At 39.9% G+C, this 16265-nt stretch overlaps 1 protein-coding gene across 2 annotated transcripts in view; it reads right to left on the bottom strand.

Moving 5' to 3' along the window:
* Positions 1-292: 292 nt before the first annotated feature.
* LOC135479025 (ras-related C3 botulinum toxin substrate 2-like) overlaps positions 293-16265 on the bottom strand; it is a 45910-nt gene continuing 29937 nt past the window's right edge. For both annotated transcript variants that reach the window (XM_064758729.1, XM_064758730.1), the window contains 3 exons: positions 2201-2318; positions 1633-1793; positions 293-1174 (listed from right to left, as the gene is read on the bottom strand). In XM_064758729.1, the coding sequence (XP_064614799.1) occupies positions 1100-1174; positions 1633-1793; positions 2201-2318 (354 nt within the window). In that variant the 3' untranslated portion in view covers positions 293-1099. The remainder of the gene's footprint in view (positions 1175-1632; positions 1794-2200; positions 2319-16265) is intronic.

The raw sequence follows: 16265 nt of genomic DNA, 5'->3' as shown, positions 1-16265 counted from the left end.
TGGTATACAGGTACACTGGCTAAAATTTGTATAAAGTTCCTTATTTGGGCATTACTGTTTAATACAATGGCTATAGTATGGGCTAAAGATATGTTGTAATAATACTTCCGAAGGCAGTTACTGTTGGTCTTAGTGAAAGTGAAATGCCAGGTCACACGTGACCTTTTTTTTAACCAAGGCTCAAGAAAACCTGGTTCTTGTCATGCAGGACAGCTAAAGCTGATCATGGTGGTTTTGTACATCAAAGACACACATCAAAGCTCTGGTGCTTTACTTTCAGTTTCAGTTTGAAAGTGAAACTGAAAGTAAACAACATCTCGACCAACCATCTACAATTCTGTGCTCATGGCTTGTCACACAACAATGCAAAACATTCCATTTACATCATAACAAGATAAGCAGGTCACTAATGCTGCCTTACACATACATGAGGATGAATGCGAAAGTGAAACCAAACTGTACAAAGAGTCTGAGGCCATGACAAATCAGGACGTAGAGGTTGAGGGAAGTATGCAATATTCATGCATTACAATATCCTGGTGACTCAACGATGCCTTAAATACAGAACATTACTGTACATCTAGCATTCGTTTCCTGACCCTCGTTTTGGTGACAAAACCTACATTCTGTACGTTCGAATAAAAGTAAAAGACCTCCACATGCCAAGATCTGGCAAACTTCTTCTCCTCAATGATGGGCTGAACATATAACATGTAGTCAGTAACATGTTCAACCAGAAATACAACGGTCTCATCAGTCCTTCATGTAACACTGCATGAAATCTGTATACAGTATATTAGTTCAGCCTGGATTATAGGTAACACATCAGCAAGACCCCAGGATGGACTGACTCTTGACAAATCAATGCCCATTGTCTTGTGATATGCATAGTTTGTCTCCATGGTGGACGCATGTCACGCGGGAGCAAGGAGCCCAAACAGAGGAGACAACTCAAGTGAGGCAATCTCCACACTGCTCTCCCACTCTCAGGCTTCTAGAGTTCCAGTTTATCATGGCAGTTTGACGATGGTGTGACACCACCAGGAGGTCATCTAAAGTTTTTACACTGTACACAAAAAACAATGCTGATCAGTTGTAATCAGAGCAAACTGCACTTATGTTTCTGTCGCGCCGGCTGGGGTTGCAAAACTGCTCGAACAGACTCATCAAATACCTGCAAATATGCAACAAGAACATTTTACCTGGAAATCAAGATTGGATGCTCAGTGGTGATGCATTGATGTGGTGTTTGTCACACCCATTCAGAATTTGCAAATGTATATTTCTGGGGCATGTACCTGCCATCTTTTAATTACAATGACTGTCCAAGCTATATATATATATATATATATATATATATATATATATATATATATATCATGCTGGTGTTCCAAATTTAGTTTTCACCACATGTTAGAGCTTGTTTGGGTGGGGGGTGGGGGGTGCAGCTCATTAGTCAACAAGCTATGAAGACATAATCTGAACTTTTACTACTTGTTCACAAAAAAACAGGAACCCTGGGGCCAATTTCTTGATTTTAAAACAATGTTTACTTCTTGGTACTCAGAATCAAAAACTGTCAGGCAACCCTAAAATTGTAATTCAAATTTTGTTATGAGTCAGACAACACACCTGTTTTAATCCACGTTGTGTTAAAGCTGAACACTCCATGTAGCGCACAGCCCGCACTTTATTTGCCATCTTCATGCCCTGTTCACGTTTTATGGGAGACAAACCCTGAGCGCTCAGCTGGGCTATCGCCTCCTTGCTTTCTCGTAAATCTATTTTTGTTCCTGAAACAGGAAAAAATGTTAAATTTAGTGGATGCTAGATGTGGGAATATGTCAGTAATTTTCTTCATGCATACATTTATTACCTGATGTAAATGTCACTTGAGACAAGCCACAGGTGAAAAACCCAGTCAGTAGTTGCAGTTAAGTTTAAAATTAAGCTCAGAACAAAATGTTGGTGAACTTAAAATGAAAACTTAAAACAGGTCAATACTGAGACTTTTTTAATGTACTTGTAGTGTCTATATACAAACTGTATTAGAATCAGGGGAGTCCTATGACTACTACATGTAACTCTTAGCTCAGGAAAATGCTGAAATGTCAAACAAGTAGAAGTTAACCTATCAACGCGAGACCCTGAAGCCTCTGTGCAAGAAAGTAGCATGTATGTACAGTGATTCTTCACTTACCCACAAGTAAAATGGGAGCATCAGGGCAATGATGTCGTATCTCAGGGTACCACTTTGTCATCACATTCTCGTAGGAAGACGGACTAACAACGCTAAAGCATATCAAAAACACATCAGTCTGCAAAGAGAAAAGGAGATAACATGTACAAATGTATGCTTGAGCATATAATGAGGCTGAAGTGCGGCCAACGCTAAAATATTATGTCAAAGACACCAGACATGACACCCCACCCAGTCAAATTATACTAACAGCCCAACCAGTCCTGTTTCCTTGCTCTAGCCTCTCAGTACTGAGCCCCAAGCAAGGCAGCAACAAATAGCATTTTTAACAGCTTTGGTACGACCTGAACCGGGTATGATCATCTCTCGTTTTTGAGGACGACACACTAAGCATTAGGCCATCAAAGCCGCCAAGGAAGGAGAGAAAGAGGAGTTCTTAAGTGTGCACACATAAATGGAAACAAAACGCAAACTTGGATACAACTTGGATATATTTAACAGAAATTAACAAAAAGTGTCTTTATACGTGTATTCATTACGAAGCAGTGCTAACAGACCTGACATGTTTTATCTCCCACAGATACTGATCCACTGGAACCCATAAATCATTACTCAATAGCATCCTGCAGTCAAAAGTCCAATATTTTATCAGCTGTGGGTTTTTTTTTACAAATATCTCAAAATATATAAAAAACTAAGTAGTTATCTGTGAAAACATCAGCTTAGCTCATCTCAGTACACGGTGACTGTCCATCTTACTGACATTTTGAAATCATTTTGAAAATTTTATCACTATGATTCAATGTAATTGAATACGATTTTTGTGAAGTTGTGGTGGGCAAGTATTGGGGCAAGTTTGAAATACATGTACCACAAATGAAAAAACTTGTAATGCATCAACATTTTGTTTTTATTTACAAAAAAAGTTGAATGGCATCATCTTTGTAAAGGATCCTGTTCTTCAGTTGAGCACATGCTCAAAAAGATCTATTTTTATCCCCAGAAGGGTTGAAGGCACATAGAACACATGTACATGTTAGCACTCTATGCCTCCATTCTCCCACTCCCATCCTGCTTCCCCCTCCCCCAGCCACACCAGCACTGACCAGGTCATGCTCCCTCCCACACCCTCATCCTAACCCCTCGCACACCAGCTAGGGCTGATACTTGACCCCACCCCCTGCACTATTCCTGGCCAGTAGGTAATGACTATGAAGATTAAACTGCTCCACAGCCGGAAGTGTGTATTTTCTTTGAAGGGCAGCTGGTGTGTATCTTCCTGTACATCTCATTAAGAGGTAAAACAACCCCAGGTACACTGTAAATGTGCCATAAGACAACTGAAAAAAACCCCTTGATTTAACAGTAAATAGTTGTAAAGGAGTTCCTCAATTTGTCACTAAATGAATCTGTTCAAATGTTTCTGTGAAAAAAAGAGCAAAAAAAAAAAAAAAACAACAACAAACAAACTAAAAAAACCCAACAGATTTTGAATCCTGATTGCACTCAAGAGTCTTGGTGATCAATGTATTTATTCATTAAAAGATGTGTGACTAAATTGATCTGGTTAACAATTATATGTCATAGGCTACCAGGAGACAAAAGTTCCAAAAGCTTTTTTTTGTCATTAAGAAAAGCTTACTAAACATAAATTAATAAATACAATTTATTCAGCAAATATACTTTATTTGTTTTCATTTAGACGGAAGATGAGAGTAGGCTACATTTAAAAGGATAATACACCTTCATGTACAACTACACCAAGCTGGGCCAGTTCGATGTCAATCATTACAGCTTTCTATATGTACTTTAACAGAATTATACTTGTCACCCGATTCGCTTGTTTAACACTTGAGTTGCATGCTACTTCTATCTCTTAGGAGGTACCTACTGATACCAAGTCTTTCTCTTCCTAAGACATGTATATAACTGCCTGAGGGGCAGGGAAGTTTCTCACCTTCTCCCCCACTGTCTCTCTGAACCAAGGCCAAGCCCACAGCATGTAACAGTCCTATGCCTTCGATGTATGTATGTGTATATATATATATATATATATATATATATATATATATATATACACTATGCTTAAAATTTTATGCCAAAATTGCCTTCTTTGAGGAAAATAAATGACACAGAATATTACTAGTAAAGGAACACCAGTAAAATATCACCTGATTCTAAACAAACATCGAAACCTCTTTGTAAGATCAACAGAACTCTCAGAATCGGATAAAATGTGTACTGTAGCCATGGGCAACATTTTAGGTGACTTACGGTACGTCCACATGCTGTAGAGATACTGCAATTCCTCTACAATCTCAGATTTGCACACTTCAACCTGTCATCATCTTTGTATTTAGATAAATTGCACATGCACTCACATATATCAGTGGTATTCAACATTTGAGCTCAAAACTTTTTTCATTCATGTACACATACATCTATACGATGTTATCAACCCACTAAAAGAGGAAATCTGAGTACCACGCATATACATGGCTGTATTAGCACGTCATATTGGTGACAGACCCCACCACTGTCCCAATGTGCAGTACGCCATACTGCTGACAGACAACACCACTGTACCCATGTGCAATACGTCATATTGGTGACAGACAGCACCACTGTCCCCATGTGCAGTACGTCATATTGGTGACAGACAGCACCATTGTCCCCATGTGCAGTGCGTCATTTTGGTGACAGACACCACCACTGTCCCCATGTGCAGCACGTCATATTGGTGACAGACACCACCACTGTCCCCATGTGCAGCACGTCATATTGGTGACAGACACCACCACTGTACCCATGTGCAATACGTCATATTGGTGACAGACAGCACCATTGTCCCCATGTGCAGTGCGTCATTTTGGTGACAGACACCACCACTGTCCCCATGTGCAGCACGTCATATTGGTGACAGACACCACCACTGTCCCCATGTGCAGCACGTCATATTGGTGACAGACACCACCACTGTACCCATGTGCAATACGTCATATTGGTGACAGACAGCACCATTGTCCCCATGTGCAGTGCGTCATTTTGGTGACAGACACCACCACTGTCCCCATGTGCAGCACGTCATATTGGTGATAGACAGCACCACTGTCCCCATGTGCAGTATGTCATATTGGTGACAGACACCATCACTGTCCCCATGTGCAGTACGTCATATTGGTGATAGACACCACCACTGTCCCCATGTGCAGTACGTCATTTTGGTGATAGACACCAACACTGTCCCCATGTGCAGTACGTCATATTGGTGATAGACACCACTACTGTCCCCATGTGCAGTACGTCATATTGGTGACAGACACCACCATTGTCCCCATGTGCAGTACGTCACATTGGCGACAGACACCACCATTGTCCCCATGTGCAATACGTCATATTGGTGACAGACACCACCACTGTCCCCATGTGCAGCGCGTCACATTGGTGACAGACACCAACACTGTCCCCATGTGCAGGGCGTCATATTGGTGACAGACACCGCCACTGTCCCCATGTGCAACGCGTCATTTTGGTGACAGACACCACCATTGTCCCCATGTGCAGCACGTCATATTGGTGACAGACACCGCCACTGTCCCCATGTCCATCATCAACTGCACACTGCACCACACAGTTCTGTCCAATGCTGGGGTTGAACCCATACCTCATGTACCAGCCACTGGAAGTTGCACACCTTTGTACTACGCCACGACTTGCGGCTTCCTGAAGATTAGGACATTTAAGGTAAGTGGCTATCCCTCTACTCTCTGTATGTCTAAAGTGTGTATAATACCTTATTTACAGGCACTCATCAGATCGACAAGCTCACCTGGGTTCTTGAGGTAGACCAGACTTCTCCATCAACCCATATAAACAGTCAATTAGCACAGCTATATAAAGTACACATACAGACACATCTAAATACTGACATGACAGCTTATATGCACAAGACTGCTCACGTGCAATAATTTACTGTACCAAGAATTGCATTTAGCAAACTGAATCTAAAATGTTGACATCTGAACCATGTACTTTTTTCGTTCCACCAGAGCTCTATTAACTTGTAACACACACTCAAATCTTTTTGCATTCTGTTGCTAGTCTTCTAAATGTAAATGAATTCAAAATGATAAAACGAAGTATAACTGTGAACATAGCAATTTGATATTTAACATGATATGGGTGCTCAGGAATTGATCTATTTTATGGTGTACTCACAAATATTTCACATATATGCTAGCTGCCAGCATAATGGTGGCTAAGGAATTGATCTATTTTATGGCGTACTCAAGAATTTTTCACATATATATGCTAGCTGCCAGCATTATGGTGGCTAAGGAATTGATCTATTTTATGGCGTACTCAAGAATTTTTCACATATATGCTAGCTGCCAGCATTATGGTAGCTCAGGAATTGATCTATTTTATGGCGTACTCAAGAATTTTTCACATATATGCTAGCTGCCAGCATTATGGTGGCTAAGGAATTGATCTATTTTATGGCGTACTCAAGAATTTTTCACATATATGCTAGCTGCCAGCATTATGGTAGCTCAGGAATTGATCTATTTTATGGCGTACTCAAGAATTTTTCACATATATGCTAGCTGCCAGCATTATGGTGGCTAAGGAATTGATCTATTTTATGGCGTACTCAAGAATTTTTCACATATATGCTAGCTGCCAGCATTATGGTAGCTCAGGAATTGATCCAAGTACATGTACATGTACAAACTTCAAGCACCAAAAAGCAGACGTACCATAAACAGACTCAAGAACATTTATTTTATTATGACAGAAATGTCCACAAAGACAACTTTGTGTAGATAACATACAGAAAGCCATACTCTTGCCTGCACAGCTTCTGAGTGTCGCCTGACCACTACTCTCTGTGGAGGGGCACTTCTATCAGATTACTGAGCTAACAAAGTGCCTCTGACAGGAGACCCCACCCTGAATGTTTGGAGGGAGTTATCTGACCTTGAAGTCATGTTTTGCCTAACCTCTGACCCACACTGTTGCTACTGGTAGCCTGATCTTAACCAGCATCAGTCCTGCTGCTTTTTGTGATACACACACATTATGTATAGACACATGTATACTCTCTCCTCCTAGCCAATACATGGAGTCTTTGTCCACAAGATTGTTATGCTATGCGTATTGAGATCCAAACTGCTGTAAAACCTACCTCTACATGTTCTGCTGAATGAACGACACAAATAGTCTAACCCTAATCTGTATGGAAACACTCATCCTATCCTACAATTTTAACAACAAATGACCAAATTAAGAGGAGATTTTATAAGAAAAAAAAACAGAAAAGAAAACGCTTAAGCATGCAGCAATGCAGAGAAAGCACGAAATTGGAAATTAATTCCAGCAAGTACATCACTTATTCCATTGGGGAGGGCTATGGTCGAGTTTTATCCAGATTACCCAAAGCCTAATTGTGTTACCATGTACTTGTTTAATTATTACTTGGGAAAGCAATACTCTGTTTTCTGTTGGGTAATGACTTTATAACTCTGTTCCTTACTCAGTCTCCGGTACACACAAGTAACACTTTCCAGGAACAGGCCATAGCTTTTACAAACCTTTCCCAAAAACAAACACCTTTAATTTTACTACATTTTGCGCTTACTTTTCTACTGTCAGCGCACAGACTAGTTGCTCCCTAAAACAGTTTTTATGATTTATCCGGCATTCATGTACAATATGTTGCGTGTGCTCACGCACGCACACACACACACAGATATTTCTTTCCTGCCAAAATAGTTCCACATTCTACACAAACACATTCCAGCAGTAAACTAATGGTTTGGTGTAGTACAGGGAGCACCCCTAGCCCTGGTCCTGCATAGACCAAGTAGGCCGTTCTCTCTGGTCCTGCTGTTTCTACTCTGTGAGGTCCACATGTGGGAATGGTTACTGGTGGACTGATGGACAAAGTAAACATCTCCTAACATCACCTTATCCTCTGGATGGAGATCAGATGGGAAGACATACCCTAAAACTTCACAGACTGGATACAATACTGTCAGATGAAATTACAAATCCAGAATCAATGCTGAAACCTTCTCACCCAAAGCCTGGAAATGATGTCCGCCTTGATGCAGGGCATTATTGCGTATCTTCCAGCCATTCACATGAAATCATCCCATGGTGTGGCCTTACTGCTATTTACCTACTATGCCACCAGTAAGACACATGTAAATGTTGAAGTCTTCTCATAATTTTACCATTTGTATAGAATGATGACCACTCAAAAGCCCTGGTCAAACAACACTGATATTACACCATTTCTCCAATCAGGTACACAGATACTGATATCTTCCCACTATTTCACCTATCAGGTAAACAGATACTGATATCTTCCCACTATTTCACCTATCAGGTAAACAGATACTGATATCTTTCCACCATTTCCCCAATCAGGTAAACAGATACTGATATCTTCCCACCATTTCTCCAATCAGGTAAACAGATACTGATATCTTCCCACCATTTCACCTATCAGATAAACAGATGCTGATATCTTCCCACTATTTCACTTATCAGGTAAACTGATACTGATATCTTCCCACCATTTCACCAATCAGGTAAACAGATACTGATATCTTCCCACTATTTCACCTATCAGGTAAATAGATGCTGATATCTTCCCACCATTTCACCAATCAAGTAAACAGATGCTGATGTCTTCCCACCAATCAGGTAAACAGATACTGATATCTTTCCATCATTTCACCAATCAGGTAAACAGATGCTGATATCTTTCTACCATTTCACCTATCAGGTAAACAGATGCTGACATCTTCCCACTATTACACCTATCAGCTAAACAGATACTGATATCTTCCCACCATTTCACCTATCAGGTAAACAGATGCTGATATCTTCCCACCATTTCACCAATCAGGTAAACAGATGTTGATATCTTCCCACCATTTCACCAATCAGGTAAACAGATGCTGATATCTTCCTACCATTTCACCAATCAGGTAAACAGACACTGATGTCTTCCCACCATTTTATTAATCACATTCATACTCCCCGCAATTTCCATACGCACTGAAATCTTCGCTTCATTCCACCAATCTGATGTAACAACAAAATATGTGTCCTGTTTTTACCTTTTAAATACCACCCTGAAGTCTTCACACCACTGTATAAATCTGATACAAAACTGAAATGTTCACACCACTGCATAAATCTGATACAAAACTAAAATATGCACACCACTGTACAAATCTGATACAAAACTGAAATATGCACACCACTGTATAAATCTGATACAAAACTGAAATATGCACACCACTGTATAAATCTGAAACAAAACTGAAATCTTCACACCACAGCATAAATCTGATACAAAACTGAAATATGCACACCACTGTATAAATCTGAAACAAAACTGAAATCTTCACACCACAGCATAAATCTGATACAAAACTGAAATATGCACACCACTGTATAAATCTGATACAAAACTGAGATCTTCTCACCAATTCATAAATCAGATATAAAACTGAAATCTTCACACCACTGTATAAATCTGACACAAAACTGAAGTCTACACACCAATTCATGAAATCTGATACGATAATGATTCTCTTCACTTAACAAATCAGCCATGATACTTTTATTAATAACTACTCACATGATTTTACCAACAAGATACATTTATTGCGAGAATCTTCATAGCACTTCACCAACAGTAACTTCAAGATGAGTTACGATCACAGACACGTGTGTCATAACTGTCATATAAAACTGTTACCTTTATTTGTGTACGTCATAAGAGAGAGTAATATGTACACAAAACAAAACAGACATCAAACTTCCATAAAAATGCCACATACCTAACCAAAATGAGTCCAAATATTTAAAGCTGATATAAGCAGGTCGGGTCGAGTTCAGCATCATCAATAAACAAGGTCAGTTTAGTTTACAGGCCATGGTTTAAAGGTTTACCATGTATAAATGTCACCAGTGTTTCGTGGGTGCCTGGCAAGCTTGTGCCTTTATAAATCAGACTTTGGCAATCTGTCCTTGAAATGCCAAAGAAACACACTGGTTGTTTTGTTCTATGTTGGTTTGCATGATGTCAACAGTGCACTTGTCCAAGATTACTAAGTAGTAAACAGTACCTTTTTGTCTGCCAGAAAAGCTGCCCTATTAATTGAAATACACTTTCTCCCATGGAACACTTACTCATTTTGACTGATCTCACAAAGGATCAATAGAAAATAAATTTAAGTCCCAGCATAAAGTCTAATATTTCACCACCTTCACTTCAACCGAACAATGTTTTGTTCAGCTGAGTATTCTAAGTGACAGTGTTCATGGCACATGTAGAGGTACATGTTGTGTGGTGCACATGTAGAGGTACATGTTGTGTGGTACATGTGTACAGGTACAGGTACATGTTGTGTGGTGCACATGTAGAGGTACATGTTGTGTGGTGCACATGTAGAGGTACATGTTGTGTGGTGCACATGTACAGGTACATGTTGTGTGGTGCACATGTACAGGTACATGTTGTGTGGTGCACATGTACAGGTACATGTTGTGTGGTGCACATGTAGAGGTACATGTTGTGCGGTGCACATGTACAGGTACATGTTGTGTGGTGCACATGTAGAGGTACATGTTGTGCGGTGCACATGTACAGGTACATGTTGTGCGGTGCACATGTACAGGTACATGTTGTGCGGTGCACATGTACAGGTACATGTTGTGCGGTGCACATGTACAGGTACATGTTGTGCGGTGCACATGTACAGGTACATGTTGTGCGGTGCACATGTAGAGGTACATGTTGTGTGGTGCACATGTAGAGGTACATGTTGTGTGGTGCACATGTACAGGTACATGTTGTGTGGTGCACATGTAGAGGTACATGTTGTGCGGTGCACATGTAGAGGTACATGTTGTGCGGTGCACATGTACAGGTACAGGTACATGTTGTGCGGTGCACATGTAGAGGTACAGGTACATGTTGTGCGGTGCACATGTAGAGGTACAGGTACATGTTGTGCGGTGCACATGTAGAGGTATAGGTACATGTACGTAAGCCATCTGCATCCTAAATTAACAGTTAGGCATATTGGAGTGAGTGAGTGAGTGCTTGTACTTAACAAGCACTTGCTTAATGTTATACTACAATTTTTCAGTCATATGACGATGAAGGAATCCTCAGAGTGTATGCAATGTGCCTCCTTGTTGCAGGAGGAATTTCCACCGCTCTTTTATCCAGTGCTGCTTCACTGAGACGACTCACCAAAGGCTAGTAAGGCGCCCCTCCTAAGCCATTATACTGACACAGATCAACAAGTTGTTGCACTATCCCCTTCATGCTGAACGCCAAACAAGGAAGTTACAAATTCCTATTTTAAGGTCTCAGGTGTGACTCAACACAGGATTGATGCTGGATCTACCGCTCCTGAAGCGTACGCTCTACGAACTGTGCTATCGGGGATGGTAGGCATATTCGAATGTACATGTATTTGGTTAGTGCATTCAAATCAGTATTTCTGTGTTTTGTTTGAACTGAATTCAATTCACTTCACTTTAAGTTTTGAATGGTGTTTAAGACAATGAGCGAGGCTCTATGGGGGAAGAGAAAACTGGGCAAAGCCACACATCCATCAGACAGAGCCTTTTCTCTTGGCAGTGAGGTATGAACCGTTGCAAATAAAGAGAAACAGAGATAAATGTATATTTTGTCATTAACAACACCTTTCTAAGCTACATGTGGTACGATACATGACTTGGCTCAGCACTTCTAAAATTATGTGCGTGCATCATTTCTTGTGTCTTTCTGGCATAGTGTTGACTGTTTCTCTGTACACGAATCCATCCTAAGACTTACTTTATATACATACATTTCTTAGTTCTTTGAAGGTTTGTGCTGAAAATTATATGTGGGGATTTAAAGACAATGGGCAGAGCCCGACCGACAAACGAAAATCCTGACTTAGAACATGGAAATGGACAGCCTATCCAGCAGATGAGCTTTGCATTTGAACACGATACCTCATTAGTTAAAGACTTATGGTATCAATTATGTGCCACTCCTGACAGTCCATCCATTAAGTGCCATACACTATATGTATTCCAGTTTTTATCACTTACAGGACAACACAAAACTTGTTTTTTTTTTTTTACCAAGAAATATGGTGAAGAGCTGGAGACACCTTGCTTTAGAACTCTGTAAACCTATGACACAAGAATGTTGGACCTTCGTCTGAAACAACAGAACTATTTATGGCTGTTTGTAACAGCAGTTCCTCAAATTTTCAACAATTTAGCCAATGTGTTGGTATGTAATGATGCCAGTGGAAAGTTATTCAAAAAGCCTTAAAAGATCTTTACAGTTAAGCTTGACATACATCCTCAAGCCTGTTAACGAGTGATGAGAGATCCGTTACTCACCATTAAATAGTCAATTTGTGTGGAAATATATCCTAGCTCATCAGACATTTTCCAATGTCCAGATCTAACCTTTGGTCTGGACTAATGTTCAGTTTTGGTCTGTACATAGTCATTGTATTAAGATTAAAATCTGAATTAACTTCCTGAAACAGTATTAATACGTGTATAAGGTTACCCTTGCTCTCATCACCCCACCCTCCACATACTGCCCAATGCACAGAAAGATGACTAACATTCTCCTTGGTCTGTAATAAAATGAGACTGCATTGAACACATGTATGTGATGTAATATAATTACAAATGTAAATCCTGACAGGGAAATTCACCTCAAATTTAGTACATGTAACAATGCAATTTCAGAAGCACATAAAGACCTTAAATAATACCTTCAATGCCATCCATCAAGTTTTTCTGATACGACATTAATCAAATTTCACAAAAAAAAATGTTAAGTAGGCTTATATTAAGGCGGATCAACCAATCAGAATGAAGCAACATGTATCTCTTGGAAAATGTTAAAGTACTACTTCAGTCCTAGGAGACGCCAGGTTGAAACATTAAACTGATATGAAGGATACCCTATGGAATATAGCTAGCACCACAGTTCAAAAGAGACGCCAGGTTTGAGATATTAAACTGACATGAAGGATACCCTATGGAATATAGCTAGCACCACAGTTCAAAAGAGATGCCAGGTTTGAGATATTAAACTGACATGAAGGATACCCTATGGAATATAGCTAGCACCACAGTTCAAAAGAGATGCCAGGTTTGAGATATTAAACTGACATGAAGGATACCCTATGGAATATAGCTAGCACCACAGTTCAAAAGAGATGCCAGGTTTGAGATATTAAACTGACATGAAGGATACCCTATGGAATATAGCTAGCACCACGGTTCAAAAGAGATGCCAGGTTTGAGATATTAAACCGATATGAAGGATACCCTATTGAATATAGCTAGCACCACGGTTCAAAAGAGATGCCAGGTTTGAGATATTAAACCGATATGAAGGATACCCTATGGAATATAGCTAGCACCACAGTTCAAAAGAGATGCCAGGTTTGAGATATTAAACTGACATGAAGGATACCCTATGGAATATAGCTAGCACCACAGTTCAAAAGAGACGCCAGGTTTGAGATATTAAACCGATATGAAGGATACCATATGGCATATAGCTAGCACCACGGTTCAAAAGAGACGCCAGGTTTGAGATATTAAACCGATATGAAGGATACCCTATGGAATATAGCTAGCACCACAGTTCAAAAGAGATGCCAGGTTTGAGATATTAAACTGACATGAAGGATACCCTATGGAATATAGCTAGCACCACAGTTCAAAAGAGATGCCAGGTTTGAGATATTAAACCGACATGAAGGATACCCTATGGAATATAGCTAGCACCACGGTTCAAAAGAGACGCCAGGTTTGAGATATTAAACCAACATGAAGGATACCCTGTGGAATATAGCTAGCACCACGGTTCAAAAGAGATGTGAGGTTTGAGATATTAAACCGACATGAAGGATACCCTGTGGAATATAGCTAGCACCACGGTTCAAAAGAGACGCCAGGTTTGAGATATTAAACCGACATGAAGGATACCCTGTGGAATATAGCTAGCACCACAGTTCAAAAGAGATGCCAGGTTTGAGATATTAAACCGACATGAAGGATACCCTGTGGAATATAGCTAGCACCACGGTTCAAAAGAGATGCCAGGTTTGAGATATTAAACCGATATGAAGGATACCCTATTGAATATAGCTAGCACCACGGTTCAAAAGAGATGCCAGGTTTGAGATATTAAACCGATATGAAGGACACCATATGGAATATAGCTAGCACCACGGTTCAAAAGAGATGCCAGGTTTGAGATATTAAACCGATATGAAGGATACCCTGTGGAATATAGCTAGCACCACGGTTCAAAAGAGACGCCAGGTTTGAGATATTAAACCGATATGAAGGATACCCTATGGAATATAGCTAGCACCACAGTTCAAAAGAGATGCCAGGTTTGAGATATTAAACCGATATGAAGGATACCCCATGAAATATAGCTAGCACCACGGTTCAAAAGAGACGCCAGGTTTGAGATATTAAACTGATATAAAGGATACCCTATGGAATATAGCTAGCACCACGGTTCAAAAGAGACGCCAGGTCTGAGATATTAAACCGATATGAAGGATACCCTATGGAATATAGCTAGCACCACAGTTCAAAAGAGACGCCAGGTTTGAGATATTAAACTGATATGAAGGATACCCTATGGAATATAGCTAGCACCACAGTTCAAAAGAGACGCCAGGTTGAAACGTTAAACTGATATGAAGGATACCCTATGGAATATAGCTAGCACCACGGTTCAAAAGAGATGCCAGGTTTGAGATATTAAACCGATATGAAGGATACCCCATGAAATATAGCTAGCACCACGGTTCAAAAGAGACGCCAGGTTTGAGATATTAAACTGATATGAAGGATACCCTATGGAATATAGCTAGCACCACGGTTCAAAAGAGACGCCAGGTCTGAGATATTAAACCGATATAAAGGATACCCTATGGAATATAGCTAGCACCACAGTTCAAAAGAGACGCCAGGTTTGAGATATTAAACTGATATGAAGGATACCCTATGGAATATAGCTAGCACCACGGTTCAAAAGAGACGCCAGGTTTGAGATATTAAACCAATATGAAGGATACCCTATGGAACATGGCTAGCACCACAGTTTTAAAAACTTTATGCTGAATAATGCTATTTAACCCCAGTAAGTGAAGAGTCCTGACAAACAAACTCTTTGGCAGTTTCCGTAACATTTTCCTGATGCGATGTAGTAATATTCCGATGAATCAGGCTTCTACGACGTTGCGTAAGTAGCTGCGCTAGAATGACGTCACGCGCGTTTGAAAGTACATGTACAATGTCATTTGTTGGTGTAAGTCAGTGATGGGTGATGTCAAGTGTTCTTGCACGATGTCACACCAGGCAAAATTGGAGTAAATCAGAAAACCTATTATCCTCTTATTATTAAAACTTATTACCATATTATCCTCCCAAACTAACAACAATGGCTTTAATACAATGCGTCTTTTTTTTCTACAATTTTAAAAAAGCAATTCCTACTATCTCACTCCTAATCATTTAACCTTGCCTTTAGGACATACATGTCTTAACACTAAAGTAAGTCTTTACACTACGGGTGAAATACAGCAACTTTACACAAACGCATTCTAATCCAAAGGATGGAGGTTGCCAAAGTATACATGTACAGTATGTGTAGACTGTAGACATGCTAAACTCTTGTATGTATCACAAATGTACATGTACTATTTTCTTCAAACTTAGATCACAGATCATTCCAAATGGCATCTGACTTCCTCTGCCTTTAATTTTGAGTGGGGTCGTGGGTTCCGCCGGGCTCTGTCCAATTTCCTCCCACTATAATGCTGGCCGCCGTCATATACTGTAAGTGAAATGTTCTTGAGCATGGTGTAAAACACCAATCAAATAAATAAATAAAAAAATAATTTTTTTCCCTCACAATTAACTTCATTTTTTCTGATCATAGACTGTAGATTTAATTCAAATACTATACAACAGAGTATAC

This window comes from Liolophura sinensis, chromosome 12, assembly GCF_032854445.1.
Source record: "Liolophura sinensis isolate JHLJ2023 chromosome 12, CUHK_Ljap_v2, whole genome shotgun sequence".
Taxonomy (NCBI): domain Eukaryota; kingdom Metazoa; phylum Mollusca; class Polyplacophora; order Chitonida; family Chitonidae; genus Liolophura; species Liolophura sinensis.
Note: the sequence above shows the minus strand (reverse complement) of the source record. Positions and strands in the feature narration are given on the sequence as shown.